This window comes from Trifolium pratense, linkage group LG2, assembly GCF_020283565.1.
Source record: "Trifolium pratense cultivar HEN17-A07 linkage group LG2, ARS_RC_1.1, whole genome shotgun sequence".
Classification (NCBI taxonomy): Eukaryota; Viridiplantae; Streptophyta; class Magnoliopsida; order Fabales; family Fabaceae; genus Trifolium; species Trifolium pratense.
This window is the reverse complement of record NC_060060.1, coordinates 43,620,917-43,642,345: the sequence shown is the minus strand read 5'-3', so window position 1 is coordinate 43,642,345 and position 21,429 is coordinate 43,620,917. Positions and strand designations below refer to the sequence as shown.

Below are 21,429 nucleotides of genomic sequence, written 5' to 3'. Positions count from 1 at the left end.
TAAAATTCGTATTGTTTGAAATATTCGAATAAAAAGAGTTAATGATGATGTTATTTTTTATTAGAGTGTGTTAAAATTAAAGAGTATGTTAAATGGTGTGACATTAACATTTTTCTTCTAATTATATTATTTTAGTATTTATTTAAGTAATCGCAAGTGTATGATGAAAACAACTTTAAAATGTATTTCGAACTTCGGTCATTTCACTTATATCCACTTTAAGAGTGAATTTCTGTTATAAAAACAAAACATGTGATTTTACACTATTTTAAATTTTGATCGTCAATTCATGATCAGACACTTCATACTAAATAAGCATTATTGATGAAAATTTTCTGCAAGTGCACAGAATCGTTACAAAGTAAAAAAGTAGTAAGTTATCGTCTCCACAGTGATTGTACCAAAATTATTAGTTTCGCTTAAGAATTTAGAAAAATAAATACTTTGCATTCGCTTTGTTGGTTTGAGAGAGTTTGACTGATAAAAATAAATAACAATAAAGTAAAAGACAGAGAAGTAAAAGATAATTAAAATAAATAAGTATGCGAGTAGACACATAGGGTGGTTAAGTGTTTCGAATCCCTCCCTTACTCCTGCTTAGTAACCGGCGTTATACATTTCTTCACTATTAGTTATAGTCCATCAGATTAATTTCTATTAAAATAAGTTTAGAGTTACCATCCCTTATTTCTATTGCAATTTGAATAGAGTTTAGTCACCCGCTTGGTAAGTTTCACCCATGTTTTTATAATATCCTCACCTCCGATGGTTCAACCTAGGAGAGGCGTCCTTACCCTCAATCAGTTCAATGTTTAACAAGTTGTCACGTGTTCTTGGCCTACCTTGTTTGATTAACCCTAAACATGTAGAACTTAGTTAAGTGTGATTCTTAATCCTAACCATTTCTGCAGATACTGAATTTAATGGGCTCATATAGGTCGGTTGAATTGTCTTTATTTTCGGGCTTATTAGTCTGTGATTAGCTAATTACCTATGGGTTCATTCTAATTTGATCAAGATTAAGAATGGAGAGTTAAAACAAGACAATTATGGAAATAACTGAATAACAATCGAGGATAAACTTTTATGAACCGTAATTACATGTTTCAAGCATTCATAAAGGAGTTCATCTACTCGACCTAACCTAGGAAAATAAAATTACAAAGACAATAAAAGAAAGGAACATTGTTGCCTCGCAGTTCCTTGACCCTCCTTGCTTCATCCTTAGAGTTCTCTTAACTTTCTCTTGAGTATCACTATTGTTTAGTGATTTCTGAATGAATAATTATGAAGGAGGAGGACTCTATTTATAGTTTTTCAGCTAGATTTGAGCTTTTTCATGCGCTCCATCGCACGCATCGTGGCCACGATGCAGTTCAAATTCGTCTCATCATGGCCACGATGGATCATATCGTGGTACGATGAAGATTTTCTCCAAATTTTTTATTTTTCTTCAACCGCCTTCATCGTGTCACGCTGATTCTCATCATGGGTACGATGGTGCGCACATTTTCCGGGTTTTTGCTTGTTTTTGATCTTCAATTACTATTAAAACTACCCTAAAATAATATTAAAAATATCATATAATTCACTATCATCAATTATATAATCTCATCTTACTATTATTTTACTCTACTTCTTAATTCTTCACCTTAGTTGCAAGTGAAACAAAACCATTCAACAAATAACAACTTATAGATCAAACTTAAATGATCACCGAGAAGAATTTTCTCCACAACGCATGTGCAATTTTCTACTTTTTTAATAAAAAAATCGATACAACTTTCTACTTTATTATTAGAAAATGTAAATATTCATATATACATCTTATTTAAATATGTATCAGTATATTACTGAGGTAGATAATTCTAGTAAGTTTAAAATTAATAAATAGTAATTATAATTTTAACAAAATTATATTCACATCATCCGTATACCGCTACATATTCAAATAAGATTAACTAATTAAAGTGGTTAATGATCTCTTTTTATGACAGATTGTTCATGAGAACTCAGGTTCGATTCATAGTGAAAATAATCTTTATCAAACTTTATTTACCTCGCGGCCAAACTCTGAATTATCGGGATCTCCTTAGTCTAATTAAGAACCAAAGGATTAATAATTAAAAAAAAGTGTACTAAAAAGTCCAGAATTAGCAAATTAAAAAACAATAAAATACATGTGTTGGGCACAACCCAATAGCCGCCACCTACTTCTATAAATAATAACCCAACCAAGTAATCTTAAATCATTCACAAAAGGAAAATAAACAAAGATGGCTAAGAATAGTGCTTCCACCACTTGTTTCTACTCTTTGCTCTTAATATCTTCCATTCTATTTGCTTCACATTTTCATGCTTCTGAGGCACAAGCCCCAGTAGTGAAAGGTTTGGCCTATAATTTCTTTGGCCAAACATGTCCCAATCTTGAAAACATTGTGAGAAACCATCTTACTAAGGTTTTCAAATCCGACAATGGCCAAGCTCCTGGCTTACTCCGTATCTTTTTCCATGATTGCTTTGTTCAGGTATATATCATTCATGCAAATTAATTGTTAGACGTACGGCTTAATTTGCAACTTATAGCATAAATATTTATCATATTAGATACTATTTATATCTACGTTGCTTAGGTGCGGGTACGGTACCAGTACGGATACTGATACGGGGTACTATATTTTTAGAAAAACTAATGTACGTGTATGAGCATAAATTTAGGTACGGGTATGTACATACCCGGTACTGTTATAAAATAAACCGAAAATATGTCATAAAATATTTTTATAAGTTCTTTTCAAATAATCTAAGAAGTGTAAACTAACTCCTATATTTTGACATATATAATTTAATACTAAAGTGAAGAACAACCCACTTGGGTTGGTGCATTGGTATTGGCTTGGGACCTGGGAGTGTACTCCTCTTGAGGTCTGAGGTTCGATTCTCTCTAGTGCCAATTTGGGTGGGCTAATTTAGCTTCTTCAAAAAAAAAAATACTAAAGTGAAGAAAATAGAATGGAGAAAATTAGATGATTTTATATGAGCTTAAATATGTTTTTGTTTAGAAAAATATCTCTTTTTTTTACTTTCTCTTCATTTAGTTATATATTTTAATTTTAGCACTTCACTTAAGTAAATTAAAGTAGTATATTTTTAGTTTTATAAATTCTTTCACTAAACACTAAAAACATAAACACATGATTTTGAGGACTAAAAATATACTATATTTTATTTTGTCATATATTTTTCATTAACAATAATAAAATCTAAATTAGGAAATATATATGCATGAAAAAATTAAACTATAAATCTATATTGAATAAATATTTAATTGATATGTTTTGACTATGTAAAATTTATACCACCAATTTATTATTATTGTTTGATCATATATTAAAATTATTTGACTATAATCATATTTATGTTTTTTTGGTCAATAGTTTAGTGGATATAATTTCACATTTTTAAGGTAAATAAGTAAGAGTATCAGAATTCAAATATGATTCTACAATAATGGTTTTATCAACTGAACTATATTCATGAAGACGACTTTAATTAATTATTTATATTAAAAGTTATACGAATTCAAATGATTTGTGATTAATCGGACGTAGTTGATATATATATGTAGGGATGTGATGGATCATTGTTATTGGATGGAAATCCAGGTGAAAGGGAACAGCCACCAAACGCAGGTATGAGAACAGAAGCCTTGAAAACCATTGACGACATTAGAGCTCTTGTCCATAAGGAGTGTGGAAGGACAGTTTCTTGTGCAGACATAACTGTCTTGGCTGCTCGTGAAGCTGTTTTCCTAGTAAACTCTTCAATCCTTTTACATTTATTCTTTTTTCTATTATAATTATTTTACATAACATTTTTTAATCCTTGCAAGCAAATATTAAGTTATACTAATACACACACGCAGGCACATATATATAATTAAAGTCAATTATTTTTAATGCTAGATCAAACTCTAGGAATTTGTTTTTTTATGTTTTTATAAAAACATCACAAATTTAGAAATATAAAGTTTTAATTGTAGTTTTTTTCACCGTATTTTCACCATCTTGTTGATTTTTTTTTCCCTATTTTTAAATCGGACTGTTTTTGTTCTTCCATCAAATTTTTGAAATAAAAACTTGTGATGTAATGTGTTTTAACTGACGTGTTATGTGATATAATTTAAAAACTAATTGATGTAATTGTAAAAAAAAATCTTAAAAATTTCATTTAAAACATATCATATCACTGGAATTTAAACTAAAAAAATTGACATAAAAAAAATTGACCAAATATTCGATAGAAACACATTTTAAAATAGGTGACCGACTCTGCAAAATAATAAAAATAGAATTATAAAACTAAAATTAAGTCATATATAAAATGTAACCAAAAAAAAAAGTCATATATAAAATACTTTACGCAGCGTTAGTCATTCAAAACTATCATTGATGAGTAGATTCTTTGAACAAAGCATACTATTGAGCCACTTGATCAAAGACTTTTGTTTTTGTCCCAATCCAAGTCTTGCAACAAGCTTAGAATATATATTATCTTAAAGACCTCAATCCCATGTTGAAAGACTTAAAAAGTAAACTTTAATTTTATTTTTAAAACAAATATTCTACCTACTTTTGACCTTTTCTTTTGTTTGACACTTCTTTTGTCATTTTCTAATTCTTAAATTTTAAAGTATTCAACTTTGTACATTATTAAACTCTTATTTTTATGTTTTAAAATATGCTTTGTATAAAGGTAATTTTATATTGACTGTTTAATTCATGCAGCTTTTTTTTAGTAATATATAGAAGAAGACAGCTTTGAGAAAAGAGATAAGGATTGAGTTATTTAAATTTTTAAAAAAAAGCATATTCTTTTTTTTTTTTTGATCATAAAAAAAAAAAAAAAAAAAGCATATTCTACCAGTATAAAAAACAAACAAGCATTTTTCTTTTACAGCTAAGCATTTATTAAAAGATGGTCTAGTGGTAAAGAGTTTAGGTAGTATGTTATAGATCATGAGTTCGACTTCATTTTAAGAAGAAAAAAAAAACTATTAAAGCCTGTTTCTATTGGATTTGCTATTTGTATTGGACTTTGAATGTTAAAAAAATGTGAGATTCAGCTTTCGCGCGAAATAATTGTCCCAAAAGAGCAAAATATAATATTCACTCCGATTATTATTATTATTATACATAAAAGGTTATTTTTTAATTTATTGAATAACTTTTTTTTGTCTGATCAGATACACCAATTAAAAAAAAATAAAATACACCAATTAATTAACAAACTTAAATATTGAAATTTTGTTTATAATAAGCTAATTAATATAATATGGTTTTGGTTGGCACACCATGTCCATGGTGCAATCTCTGTTACTAACACTTTTACCTTTTTTTTTTTTACAAAAACACTTTTACCTTAGAATGTATATAAGCTCAGATGTAAGACACTTTTGCACTAAATTTGCGTCATACTTTCGAGTTATATACTAAATATGTTAGATTCTCAATAAATATAAAAAGTAAAATTTTTCTTATATTAAGTATCGGATGAATCCCCTTTATAAAATGTGGATAGATATTAGATTTAGAGCTCCCATTTATAAAATGTGGATAGATATTAGATTTATTATGTTATGATGTTGAGTTCAAATCGCTTTTGTCGTAAGGAATACCTTTATACTCTCTTTAATAAAATTGTTGTATATAAAAAATTCATAAATAATCTAAAAATATTTAGATCAATTAAACATTTAAAAAATAAAGTTATTAGGTTTGGTCTAGTGGTGGGAGGTTTGGATGGAATGCATTAAGTTCTAAGTTTGATCTTCATTGACTCCATTATAAAATAAAACATTAAAAAAATTATATACTTTTATTGAAGAAAAAATAATAATATTATGACATGATAATGATATTATGCTTAATTGCTAATTTTTCATTTTGTAACCTTTGATTTTTTTCTTTGATCACAGTCAGGAGGACCCAATTTTCCAGTACCATTAGGAAGAAAAGATGGCACAACATTTAGCATTAAATTAACAAGCAATCTTCCACAACCATTCAACACAACAAGTGTAACACTAAAAACATTTGCAGCACAAAACTTTGATGTAACAGATGTTGTTGCCTTATCAGGTGCACACACATTTGGTCGTGCACATTGTGGTACATTTTTCAATAGACTTTCACCACTAGACCCCACATTAGACCAAACCTTAGCCAATAATCTTAAAGCCACTTGTCCTAATGCAAATTCAGGTAACACTGCAAATTTAGACATTAGGACCCCAACAGTTTTTGACAACAAATATTACCTTGATTTAAGGAGCAAACAAGGTTTGTTTACTTCTGACCAAGATTTGAACATTGATTCAAGGACAAAAGGTTTGGTTAATGATTTTGCTGTTGATCAAAATTTGTTCTTTGAGAAGTTTGCTAATGCTTTTATTAAGGTGAGTCAGTTGAATGTTTTGGTTGGTAATCAAGGTGAAATTCGTGCTAAGTGTAATGTGGTAAATGGTGCCAAGAAATCTGTTTTGAAAACTTTGGTTGATGAAGGGATGGAATTGATGAATCAGTTTTGAATTTGAGGCATAGTTTGTAGTAACTTTTGTTGTAATTTTGTGTTTTGTTGTAATGTTGTTGCCTTTGGTTTTGGCTATGTTTTGGGGTGTTTATGTTTCTTTGTTTTAATGTATGGCTCATGTAATAATAAGAACAGTTCAGCATGTACTTGAGTTAATGCAAAGAAAATCTTATGAATTGGAATAATAATGTAACTGATCAATTGCAAGAAATCATTAATTTGAATTGGATATAACATAATTGGATTTACGCGTTTAACTCTAAATTGATCATGGTAACTAGTAACAATAAAATTCTAAATGTAATGCTCAACTTACCTCAAAATATTGTGCACACACCGGACATTTATGGGTTTGCCTTTCTCGAGCCAAAACCAGACAACATCATGCTCATCCTCTGCAGAAAAAAGGAAGAAAAATGGAAGATTTTCACCTATATAATAACATAAACCAAATTCTTCCAGTACTTATCACCAGATTGTGAAAAGGCTTGCACACAGATTCATAAAGACAGCCTTCACCACTCGGGCGTCCAGAATAAACAAAGCAGACATATATCAAGCATACTGCAAAACCATTATATACATTAGACAATGTGAATCTACAGAAATTATTAACAAAACATATTGTAAAAGAGTGCTAGAATATTATGACGCATTGAAACACTTCTCATTTGTTTATATATTGTAGATTAGTTACGTGAATATATATAAGACTCTGTAAAATCTGTTTGGCCTGAGACAATACCACGAGTGATGGTGGGCAACGGCAATCTCTTAGAATGCAAGTGGGCGCGGTATTGTCTCAGGCCTAATAGATTTTACGGAGTTTTATATATTCACGTATCTAATCTACAATATATAAACAAATGAGAAGTGTTTCAATGCGTCATAATATTCTAGCAGGAACTATTCAAGCTTAGTAGCACTAAATTGCACATGATCTCTTCCTACCACCCACAAAGCGATGGCCAAACTGAAGTTTTAAACCGTGTGGTGGAACAGTACTTACGTGCCTTTGCACATCAGAAACCAACGTCTTGGGGTAAATTTCTCTTGTGAGCTGAATGGTCTTATAATACATCTCGTCACTCGGGTACAGGGAAATCTCCTTACGAAATCACTTATGGAAAGCCACCACCTAGCATTCCTCAATACTTGCAGGGTACATCCAATGTCGAAGCGGTTGATGACATGCTTTTGCAACGGGCAAATATGATTGCTAAGCTGAAACAGAAACTGATCAAAGCGCAAGATGACATGAAACGCTTTGCTGATACACATCGCAGAGAGCAGAAATTCGAGGTGGGAGACTTGGTCATGGTCAAGCTTCGTCCGTATCGACAGATAACTGCTAAGGAGGCTCCTCATTCTAAGCTAGCCAAACGCTTTTATGGTCCTTTTGCTGCCACAGAGAAGATTGGTACAGTAGCGTATCGCTTTGCCTTACCACCGGAGTCTCGCATTCATCCAGTGTTCCACTGTTCAGTCGTCAAACCATTCCATAGTGAAGCAGATACTACTCCAACCGTTGCTACATTACCTCCCTATTCCACTGAGAATCAACCTGTCATCACTCCCTTGACTATTCTTCAAACACGCTGGAACACGTCTGCTGCAGAGCCTCGGTTCAATGGGAAGGTCTAAGTCCAGATGATACATCTTGGGAAAACTGGATTTCACTCAAGTCTCACTATAACCTTGAGGACAAGGTCATTCTTGATGGGTTGGAGAATGTTAGGCCTGAACCCAATATTGCTAGTACGAGCCAGCACAAGCAAAAGCCCAAAAGAGAGGTTATTCCACCAAAGCATCTTCAGGATTATTATAGATTCTAGAAGAGTGAAGTTGTTATGAAGGAGACAGCTGGAGCTTTGTGATTGGATGAGAATATGGTTGTTAGATTCTATCTTTTGTGTATTGCATTCTGTTGCTTTTTACCTTTTTATAAGGGATGTATTAACAATTTGGAAAGTAATCAAACAATTATCCTTCTCTCATTCTCTAAATAAGAATTTGGTTCTGTTTAATATGGTGTTTGTTTAATCATACACTAAACTATATTTCCGTAAGAGACTCTTACATAAGAAGAATGCACCTTTAAAATTTCTATCCTTCTGCAAGCTAAGAGTCTTCTCTTGCTTAGTCAGATTCCATATCACCCACCCACTAGAACTTCCCTTCTTTTCGAATCTTTTTCTCCTCTATACCTTCACACTTTAGGTCAATTTACCCTATGCAAACCAGTCTAATAGGGGTTAGTTAAGCCATGTCTCAATCAATAAATTATGGTTAAAACCTCAAAACCCACATAGGTTAGGCAAGCTCTGAATAGAAAGATGTTATGCACATTCAGAAAACAAGTCAGCAACTATTAAAGTGAAAGAGCCATCTAATAGTTTCTGTCGACTAAATAAGAACACATCCAGTGGTATTGACAATAGATGAGCAATATTTTCTACTATTTTTTATAGGTTACAACATCCATCAAACAAATAGCAACTGATTTCTACATTTGAACGACAAACAAGACTCAATATGTAATACACATAATAACATCTTTCTCAAATTCATTGAAGAGTTGGTACATTAACATTTATCACTTCATTGTAATATAAGATGTACCTTGTGCAGAAAGGGCTTCTGATATTATGCCTTTTGAACAACATAATCTGGTGCTTTCTTCTCTAAATTAGAGTATGCAGAAACCCTACGTACTCAAGAAAAAGCATAAAATTACATTTAAGCCACCAATTCAGGGTATGAAGACTCAAATATCGAATTTTGCATTCAAAGTCATCAAAGACATATATTAAATTTTTACATCTAAGATTACCAAGACGCACATTAGTACACTACCATCATCCAATTTAAGAAAAATGCCTGGTATAATTGCATCAAGGGTCATTTCAACATGCATTTCAAAATATGAATAAACATTACTATAGAAATTGCATGTAGACCAACAATTGGTTATCAAAGCTCCAATATAGGATTATACATTTGAAGTTATCAAGGGACAATGTAACCAAAGAACACTACCATCATGCCAATTTATCATTACTCAAAAAGCATCAAAGTCAATGTATCAAGGGTCATCTCGACGCATTTCAAGTTATGAATAAGAATTCACAATTAAAATGCATTAGGCCAACAATTTAGGGTCACCGAGGCTCGAATATCGAATTTAGCATTAAGCCATCAAGGCACATATATATTCAATTTCGCATCTTTGGTCACCAAAGGCATACTACCATCATCTATTATATATCATTATATGCAAAAAGCATCATACAATCATTATATCAAGGGTCATCTCGACATGCATATCAAGTTATGAATAAAAATTCATGATGAAATTGCATTTAGGCCAACAATTTAGGGTCATCAAGGGAGATATATTCAATTTTCACATCTATGGTCACCAAGGCACAAAACCATCATCCCAATTTACCATTACGAAAAAACATTGTATAGTCATTGCATCAAGGGTCATCTCTACTTGCATTTAAAGTTATGAATAAGCAACCATCATTCAAGTCTCTATCACATTCAGACCAACAATTTAGGGACATCTAGGGACATATACTCACCACGGGCTTCGCCAACATCCACTCCACAATGAAGGGCAATCCAGTATGTCTTTGAAAGCACAAATTGACAAAGTTCATCACAATTCATTTTCCAATGCCAACTCTATTTAAATTCAACGAAAATGATGCATCCATATTACATTTGAATCATCCCAGAGTTGTTCTTTCCCAATTAACAACAGCAGAATCTGTCTGGGCGTAGCATTCTGCAAAGCATAAGCCCGTATCAGACCTGACGGCAATCCAGGTTGTCTATGAAAGCACAAATTGACCAAATTCATCACGGATTCATATTCATATGTCAAGTCTATTTAAATTCGACGAAAAGGATGCATCAATATTACATTTGAATCATCCCAGAGTTGGTCTTTTCCAATTAACAACAGCAGAATTTGTCTATGACACACCAGGCTCAGCCGCTGTAGCATTCTGCAAAGCACCAGCCCGTATCAGATCTGAAGCAGTCGCAGGTTCTGCCCGCATCAGACCTGAAGCAGTCGCAGGTTCTGCATGCAACAGACCTGTAATAGGTTCGCACTCTCTGTGCTAAATTCTAACCTTCAAGTAATTGACCAGCAAAGTTTTCAACCGTAAAGCTTGAATCTAGCACTTGCTTCCATACATTGTTCCCATAAACTCCATAATAGACAAAAAAACAGGGCAGAATTATGAACATCTAATTGTCCCAATAGTTCAAAGATTATGTGACCTTTGCAGTAGAAGCAATGCATGCAAGACAACATTTGAGTCAAATCAATTGCAAAAAAATTCCAAAAGATTAAGGATAAAATATTGAAAACAAAGATGTAGAAGTGATAGAAATCACAAGAAATCAATTTGATACATGCGACACTGCTAAACCTGAAAGGATTTGTAGAGTCGTTGAAGGTCCAATCAAGAAGCTTAAAATTCTTTCCTATTTCTACATTAATAATGAAATTGCATTTAGGCCAACAATTTAGGGGTTATAAGGCTCAAATATCGAATTTTGCATTCAAAGTCATCAAGGGACATATACTCAATTTCGCATCTAAGGTAACCAAAAGCACACAACCATCATCATGTCAATTCATCATTATTATTAAAAAAGCATCATAGAGTCACTGTATCAAGGGTCGTCTCAACATGCATATCAAGTTATGAATAAAAAGTTATAATAAAATTCAAATTTAGGCCAACAATTTAGGGCCATCAACCGACATATATTCAATTTTGCATCTAAGGTCACTCGGGACAAAATCATCATCCCAATTTACCATTACGAAAAAGCATAGTATAGTCATCGCGTCAAGGATCATCTCCACTTACATTTCATGTTATGACTAAGCATTCACATTGAAATCGCATTCATTCAGACCATCAATTTAGGGACATCAAGGGACATATATTCAAGTTAGGGACAACGAGGGACATATGTTCAATTTAGGGACATCACTGGACATATATTCAATTTAGGGACATCGGTGGACATCGATACTATTTCGCATCTATAGCGCCAAGTGTCATTTCCACTTACATATGAAGTAATGAACAAGCTTTCACATTCAGACCATCAATTTAGGGACATTGAGGGACATATAATCAATTTAAGAACATCGAGGGACATATACTCAATTTCACATCAGAGGCACCAAGGCACACACACAACCCTCTTCACACTATACCATAATAAGAAAATTGTTATTAAGTACCGACTTGCATTTTGAATAAACATTCATATTTCAAATTGCATTTAGACCATCAAAATTTTCATGTATACCATCCTGATTCCATATGAATAAAGAATTCATATTGTAAGCCACGTATTTGGTAAAACAAAAGCATCTCACTAACGCATCCGAACACAGCATCTCTCAAGACTTATCTAGAATTCTTTTAGCAACTGCATAATTTCTTAGGGCCCAAATTAACCTTCTTAGGCATGAAAAATCAAGATTCACCAATTTAGCACACTCTTGGATAATCAATGCATACAAATAACTACCCAAAACAACATTTCTGTTAAACAATAATTTGGAGAACCTGTGTTACTTCACGAAAGACAAAATTGAGTCAAATCAATTAGAAAAAATTCCAAAAGATATATGATAAAAAAATTGAAAACAAAGATATAGAAGTGATAAAAACAAGAAATCACATTGATATAAAGCAAAACTGCTAAAAACCTGAAAGGATTTGCAGAGTATCAAGAAGCATAAAATGCTTTTCTATTTCTACATTAATATATTAAGCTACCTAAATTGTAAGCATCAATTGCTCACTTCTCAACACTGTGTGTGTGTGTGTTTTTTGAAAATTATGCAATCTCATTCTATTGTTAAAAATGACACTTAAAAGAAATGGTTAAAGTTCATGAGGTGTCTTTGTTTCCTGCATATGTATTTTCACTTTTCAGTTTTCACACAGGTGGATAGTGCCAATTACCATTTCAAAAGGTTTTGCTGCACGTTGCATATTGTTTAAGTTTGTTCAAATTGGTATTTTAATTCACATTCAACATATGTAAAATGGATTGGGTTAACTAACAACTCTTCAGCTTCCAAAAATCTTCTTCAATAGTCTTGTTTATGGAAAATGAAGAATCACTGAGCATAATACTGTATTTGATCTATAACAAAAAATTACGGAAAATGAAGAATCACTTAGCTCTGCATAAATGCAAGAAGTGACTGGTGCCATATAACAGGCATTGTAATTTTCAAATCTCATGAAATGAGCAATAACTGCATCAACCAGGGTGAAATCATGACGAAGATGAATCAAAACGAACGAAGGTGAAAACGAACCTGAATTAGAACGAACGAAGGTGAAAACGAACCTGAATTAGAACGAACGAAGGTGAAGGTGAAAAGGAACCAACACTGGTTGAAGTTTATCACGGAACCATCTTTGAGTCACTAAACCATCGTTTAAGTTTATCACAAAGGTGAAGGTGAACAATGGTTTTGTGAGTGAAGAAAGAGGGAAGTACCGAAAGAACATAGGAACGCCAAAGATAAATTAATATCCATGGGGAGAAGAATCGTTCCTTCAAAGCAGGTGCCTACATATATGTGTATCTAAACATTTGTTAGGAAGAGGGATTAAAAGCAATAACTTCCTAGTGAATTTCATCAAATAAGAAGAGAGTGTATGCAAGGCCCGTAATGACTGAGTGAAACACAGACACACACACACAAACACTAGTTTTGCATATGCATCATCTCAAACGTCAAAAAGTAAAACATAGATAGATGTCCTCTAAAGGGGGGAGGATAATGAGCAAAGATAGTCTTAAATATTGTGATCATGTACCTAAGATATTATCAATACAATCAAAGGAGCAAAGCCCTGAATAGTTGTGATTATTCATTGAAACATTCCAGTATCAAGATTATTTTTTTGGTAAGTGAAAATTCATTAATAAAAGCAGTTATAATAGCAAGAGTAGTGCCAAAGCCCAAGACCAGTAAAAGGCAATGTGCCACCATACCTTCTATTTTGTAGCAAAGAATGAGAGAAAATTTTACCTTGATATGATCATCAACTTTAATTGTTTGAGTAGCAATGATAGGCCCAGCATCGAGTGCACGAACAGTGAATGCTAAGGATACTCGAGTTTCTTTAACACCATCCTAGTATACAAATAGAAATGAATATATAAAAAATGAATCTGAAGACTTGGCAATTAATAACAGAATAAGATCAATTAATCTACATTTTCCACACATTAACTTTTCTACTAAAATAATCTAAAATATGAGTGATTATTGTCTGTGAAGAAGCATTGGAATCAAGTTTCAGTATTGTGATTAGTCAATTTAAACAAGTCATGTCTAATAACAAAAAAAAGTGATGATGAAAGAAAGCAGTTATGCGGGTAAACCATGTACATCTTATCATCTTAAGATCCATCACAAGATAACAGAAGTGTACCATATTTGCAGTCGATGGAGTGGTCACAAAAGATTTCAATGCCTCATCTTTAACTGAGATTGTTTTTGAATTAACCACACATACTTGGAAGTAAGTCATAAATTTAAGGATTAAGAAACTCGTTCCTCTGCAAATATTTTATCTTATTTCTTAACAGTGGCCCCTCTTTCCTTAACTTACCCTTCCCTTGCCTACTTCTCTCTACCTCTCTTTCAATCCCCCTTTTGTGGCTGTCAGTTAATATATATCAAGATTCAATAATAAACCATGTAGGAATTAACACCAAACTCTCATTGCCAACAAGACAAATTGAAAGAAGGATTCTATGTCAAAAGAAATGACCATCAAATAAAGCATTTACCATAGTTTTTATCATTATTTCCAAGCAATATGGAACTTCTAACCTCACTTATTACACAGTAATTTATACATCTAATCATAGGTAATGTCTGTTTTCAGATTTTAATGATAACGGTAAACTAATATTCATGAAAAACCAGTAAAATTTGGTGTTTATTGAAAAAATTAAGCGAAAGAAAGTAAGAATAAATTAGTGTTTGTACTTTATACCCATCACCCTTCCATGTAGAGCTTACAATAAGTGTTCTAAAACTTTGAGATAATTCAGCCTTATAATTTTTTTTTTTTCACAATGGAATAATATGTAGACACAATGGTGAGAGGATTGATTTCAGTTTCTGTTTAGGCGACGGAATCGTTTGCTTTTACATTTATGTAGTTTTAGGTTAAGATTGTAAGTAATATAATAGTTTATAAATCACCATGTACCCGAAAAAAAAATGTTTATAAAGCACCAATTTGTTTTGAAGGAAACAATGTTGTGAAACAAATAAATTGAAATGAACATTAGTTTCACTCTAACTTCATAGAAGAGTCCATTGCATAAAAAAATAAGTCACATTACATGATTCAATATGTCATGTCTGCAGTCTGTTGGAAACATAAAATCCTAAATCAATTAACATAAATACCTATTACAGATTAGAAGTGGAAAGATTGACATCAAATTTGAAGTAATTGTTTTTATAAAAAAAGTCTAGTATTAAATACATAAAATTTCAGTCCATAAACACCGTTCAATCGATCTTATATCAAAAGAAAAACACTATAAAATCCTTTAATTTAAAACCAACTCAAAGAACATTTCAAACCTGAGAAAACAACAATATAATCAACACTAAGTAAAAAGAAAGATGAGACTGAGAAGTTTATCTTTTTTCCAAAAATTTATGTAAATTGATCAGTTATATCATATCCCCCTTTCCTCGATCCAAAGAACTGTAAGGCCCCAACGCGAGAGCCTATCCTTGTCTATTCCAATATTCGTCATTTAGCATTATTTCGTACTCTCTACCAGACCACGATGGACAGCAGACGACCCTCCCTATACTCTCGCTCTCTTCCTCTTCATCTCCCTCCCTCCCCTTTCTCTTATGTTATCGAACTCTCATCCGTCCCTTTTTTTCTTTTCTTTCTTTGACAGAACAGTTTTAATTTCTTTGATTAGGTTTTTAAAATTCTAGTAACTGATAGCATCATATTCACAAATAACTGCTATTATGAGTATGAGATGTAATTTTGGGAAGGTAAGAAGGCTACACCTAAAGTATGTTTGCTGTTACACAATTGGCGTGAGGCATGTTAAAGTATAATTAGGAAAAGAAAATCAATGTGAGTATTTTCAAATTAATAGGAACACACTAAACTATAATCTTAAACTACTGTTTGATTAAATTGATATCAAGTATAAACTCATTTGAACACAATTGACAAACACCTTCTTCCCCAACTACACCAAATAAGTGAGCAGAGCAAAATTTAAATACCACAAATAAAAAATGAATGAACCCAGCAGTCTCAAGTCTCAACAACAACAATATTCACGTGTAAATGCAAATTGGACAATAATTCACCAATAATCAAATACCAAAAACTAAAAGCTTCAGACTGCAAAAAATAAATTGGTAAAACTTTCAACGTTGTAAAAATTGATTGGAAAATAACATATTGACTGAAAAAAACAAACCTGAATTTTGAAGGGCCAAAGAGGTGACAGCATTTGAATTACGAGGCCACCACGACCCCCACCTTTCCTTTCCCTCGTAATTTCATTCCCCCTCTCTCTCTCTTAGTACATGATAATTATGTTGCAGTTTTCAGAGGAATGTTTTTGAATTAACCTAAGGGGGAAAACTAGTAACATGAAAAAGGTAACAAATTACCATTAAGATTGGAACAAAAAATTCATAAACCAATTTGGGGATACTGTTTTCGAACTTGAACCCAATGAAATTGATAGGGTATGCATCTTATGTTCAGATTTACCTAGAAATAAAGACAATCAAAGACAAAAATCAGATTACGATTCACCAAAATATGAGCCATTTTAATGAAAATCATAAAAATGGCATAAATAATCCAAATCAGAATGAAAGACACTAAATAAATCCCAATCATAAGGACAAACAAAAAGGGGAATGAAACTGAGACGAAAAGGTCGTGCAGACAATTACGAAAAATCATTTTATAGTCACCGCATAAAGGGTCATCTCCACTTATATTTCAAGTTATGATTAAGCCTTCACATTAAAATTGCATTCATTCAGACCATCAATTTAGGGACATTGTGGGACATATATTCAAGTTAGGGACATCGAAGGACATATATTGAAGTTAGGGTCAATGAGGGACATATATACTATTTCGCTTCTATGGCACCATAAGTCATCTCCACTTATATTTGAAGTTATGAATAAACATTCACGTTCAAATTTCATTTAGGACATCAATTTAGGGACATTGAAGAACAAATACTCAATTTAGAGACATCTAGAGACATATATTTAATTTCGGGATATCAAGGGAGATATATTCATTTTAGAGACATCAATGGACATATATACTATTTCACATCTATGGCGCCATAGGTCCTCTCCACTTACTTTGAAGTTATGAATAAGCATTGACATATGAAATTTCATTAGAGCCATCAATTTAGGGACATCGAGAGACAAATACTCAACTTAGGTACATATACTCAATTTGGGGACATTGAGGGACATATACTCAATTTCGCATCAGAGGCACCAAGGCACACACACAACCCTCTTCACAATATTCCATAATAAGAAAATTGTTATTAAGTACTGACTTACATTTTGAATAAACATTCAAATTTCAAATTGCATTTAGACCATCAAAATATTCATGCATACCATCCTGATTCCATATACTAGAGAATTCAAACACAACAACTCATTAAGTCATCTATTATAAGTCACATACTTGGTAAAAAAAAATCGTCTCATTAAGGCATCCAAACACAACATCTCAAGACTTGTCTTAAGAATTCTTTTAGCAACTACATAATTTCATACAGGCCATCAATTTAGGGACATTGAGGGACATATAATCAATTTCGGGACATCGAGGGACATGTACTCAATTTTGCATCAAAGGCACACAACCATCTTCCAAATTTCGCATCTATGGCACCATACGTCATCTCCACTTACATTTGAAGTTATGAATAAGCATTGACATATGAAATTCCATTCAGGCCATCAATTTAGGGACATCGAAGAACCAATACTCAATTTAGAGACATCGAAAGACATATATTTAATTTCAGGACATCGAAATGTTTGACTTTATTTATAACTGCTTTTAAAATTCATTCACTTGATTGGTTGTGATTTGCTGACGGTATAAAAGTTTTTACATTCACGGTATACACAAATTAAACTCTTAAGCAAATAGATTTGTAATGACAACCAGAAAATCAATGATTAATTCAACAAAGATACTCTTAGGCAAATAAAGATAACCATCAAGCAGAAAAAATACCATTCAGAATCTATTTAATACTGCTACAATAAAACCATCAATTTAGGGACATGAGGGACAAATACTCTATGTAGGGACATTGAGGGACATATAGTCAATTTCGGGACATCACAGGATGTACTCAATTTTGAATCAAAGGCACCAAGGCACACAGCCATCTTCCACATTTCGCATCTACGGCACCATAAGTCATCTCCACTTAAATTTGAAGTTATGAATAAACATTCACATTGAAATTCCATTCGGGCCATCAATTTAGGGACATCGAAGAACCAATACTCAATTTAGAGACATCGAAAGACATATATTTAATTTCGGGATATCGAAATGTTTGACTTTATTTATAACTGCTTTTAAAATTCATTCACTTGATTGGTTGTGATTTGCTGACGGTATAAAAGTTTGTACATTCACAGTATACACAAATTAAACTCTTAAGCAAATAGATTTGTAATGACAACCAGAAAATCAATGATTAATTCAACATAGATACTCTTAGGCAAATAAAGATAACCATCAAGCAGAAAAAATACCATTCAGAATCTATTAAATACTGCTACAATAAAACCTCTATATGGAAATAGATATTAAGTACTAAGAAGCCAATAACTACAATTAAATTACCTGACCAAGGAACCCAGTAGTTCCACTTTCAACTAAAGGAACATCAGCTGCGAAGCACAAGCGACTCACATGTCGGCGTGCATCAAGATAGTCAAGTCCATTCAGAACAACATTAAATTGCTTAAAGAAGTCCACGTTGAAATCAGGACCGTTGACATTTTCATGATATGATGTGATGTTTATCTTGGGCCTAAATTTTAAAACAGCATCCCTAGCAACCTGGTTGAAGAGTTTCATCAGGTGGTTATGAATCCAAAACCTATACAAGTAACAATAATGTTGATAACATATTAACATACTTTATCCTTAGACTGCCGAACATGGGATTGTCGAAACAAAAATTGTCGGTTCAAGTTACTGACTTCTATAGTGTCCATGTCAATCTACACAATGGAAATAATGGATGCAAATTAACGTAATAAACCATATACATGGCAATACACAAAATGCAGTCTTGTAATTTATTTTGGCCACAACTTCTTTCAGCATTCAGCAGATCTGCATTTCCCACAACCTATCACCCAGAGTAAACAATTAGGGTCATCAAGGGACACATTCAATTTTCGCATCTAAGGTCACACAGAGACAAAACAATTATAGTCACCGCATCAAGGGTCATCCCCACTTATATTTCAAGTTATGACTAAGCATTCATATTGAAATTGCATTCATTCGGACCATCAATTTAGGGACATCGTAGGACACATATTCAAGTTAGGGACATATATTCAATTTAGGGACATCGAGGGACATATCTTTAATTTAGGGACATCGATGGACATATATACTATTTCGCATCTATGTCACCATAAGTCATCTCCACTTACATTTGAAGTTATGAATAAACATTCACATTGAAATTCCACTCAGGCCATCAATTTAGGGACATCAAAGAACCAATACTCAATTTAGAGACATCGAGAGAAATATATTTAATTTCGGGACATCAAGGGACATATATACTATTTCACATCTATGGCACCACGGGTCATCTCCACTTACATTTGAAGTTATGAATAAGTATTGACATATGAAATTCTATTCAAGCCATCAATTTAGGGACATCGAGGGACAGGTAGTCAATTTCAGGACATAAAGGGACATATAGTCAATTTTGGGACATCGAGCGACATATAGTCAATTTCGGGACATCGAGGGACATATACTCAATTGTGCATCAAAGGCACCAAGGCACACAACCATCTTCCAAATTTCGCATCTATGGCACCATATGTCATCTCCACTTACATTTGAAGTTATGAATAAACATTCACATTGAAATTCCATTCAAGCCATCAATTTAGGACATTGAGGGACATATAGTCAATTTCGGGACAGGGAGGGACATATAGTCTATTTCGGGACAGGGAGGGACATGTACTCAATTTTGCATCAAAGGCACCAAGGCACACAACCATCTTCCAAATTTAGCATCTATGGCACCATAAGTCATCTCCACTTACATTTGAAGTTATGAATAAACATTCACATTGAAATTTCATTCAAACCATCAATTTAGGGACATCAAGGGACAGATACTCAATTTAGGGACATCAAGGGACAGATACTCAATTTAGGGACATTGAGGGACATATACTCAATTTTGCATCAAAGACAGCAAGGCACACATACTATTCAGTTTAGAGACATATTTAATTTCGGGACATCAACGGACATATATTCAGTTTAGAGACATCAATGGACATACATACTATTTCACATCTATGGCGTCACGGGTCATCTCCACTTACATTTGAAGTTATGAATAAGCATCGACATATGAAATTCCATTCAAGCCATCAATTTAGGGACATCAAGGGACAGATACTCAATTTAGGGACATTGAGGGACATATACTCAATTTTGCATCAAAGACAACAAGGCACACAACCATCTTCCAAATTTACCATGATAAGAAAACCGTTATCAAGTCTCAACTTGCATTTCGAATAAATCGAATAAATATTCATATTTCAAATTGCATTTAGAACATCAAAACTTCCACGTATACCAACCTGATTCCATGTGAATGTTTTGATATATAAATAGTTTAAACATAAGCACCAATATGACAAGTGTTTATAGCATAAACTCTTAATTTTATTTTTTTTTATCAAAACAGGGCCTAAATAAAAAACAACATTACACTCCAAAAATTCAAAACAGGGCCTAAATAAAAAAAACAATCCAAAAATACATAAATCAATTACATGTGAAGTTATAGCAACTTACGGGTAAAATGGAACTCAAGTGAAGATAAATGTCTTCCAAAATCTTGCGACTTTGAGATAGTGGATGAACAAGTTCCTACGAATTCCACATCAGGATATTAATAAGTATATAACAACAACATATAATTAAACATGGATTTAAACAAAAAGTAATAAAATAATAACCTTGACAATTCAAATTGAGAGTGAAGTGAATCCACATGGTTTGATCACAAGTTGCAAGGGATTAGAATTCTTTTCAATTTCTATATATCTCTTTCAAATCGAATCAAGAATTTTAGGGTTCAGAAACATGAAACCCTAAAATGACGATGTTGAATCGTTCAGAAATTTCTTTAGAGTTCGAGCAATGAGATATTGGAAAACATTAACGAAAGAACGAAAGAACAAGAACGAATCGGTTTCCCTAACATAGAAGAAATCGAATCGGGGACTCACACTTGGAGGGAGATTTTTCCATTAACGAAAGAACGAAACCGTTTCGCTAACGGAGAAGAAATTGGGTCGAAGATCGGTTTCTTGTTACTAGGGTTGAATTGATTCGATGATCAATTACAAAGAAATTGAATTCGAAATTCGAAAGATTGAAAACGGTAACAAAGAAACCCAAA

The 21,429-nt window shown here is 32.7% G+C and overlaps 1 protein-coding gene and 1 long non-coding RNA gene across 3 annotated transcripts; one reads left to right on the top strand and one right to left on the bottom strand.

Annotated features, from left to right (window-relative positions):
- Positions 1-2,241: 2,241 nt before the first annotated feature.
- LOC123907005 (peroxidase 12-like) lies at positions 2,242-6,779 on the top strand. The gene is made up of 3 exons (XM_045957063.1): positions 2,242-2,528; positions 3,629-3,814; positions 5,978-6,779. The coding sequence occupies exons 1-3, from the start codon at positions 2,277-2,279 to the stop codon at positions 6,587-6,589; spliced, it is 1,050 nt and encodes a 349-aa protein (XP_045813019.1). The 5' UTR covers positions 2,242-2,276; the 3' UTR covers positions 6,590-6,779.
- A 1,820-nt stretch (positions 6,780-8,599) lies between these two features.
- LOC123907006 lies at positions 8,600-21,429 on the bottom strand. Of its 2 annotated transcripts, XR_006809071.1 has the most exons (9): positions 20,984-21,429; positions 20,820-20,894; positions 18,887-19,101; positions 18,588-18,806; positions 16,144-16,442; positions 13,691-13,795; positions 10,526-13,240; positions 10,182-10,387; positions 8,600-9,298 (listed from the first exon to the last, which is right to left on the bottom strand). It is a non-coding gene; the product is annotated as an uncharacterized LOC123907006 (long non-coding RNA). The 2 variants fall into 2 exon arrangements; XR_006809072.1 differs by lacking the exons at positions 13,691-13,795; positions 16,144-16,442 and having other exon boundaries at positions 10,182-10,369; positions 10,526-10,817.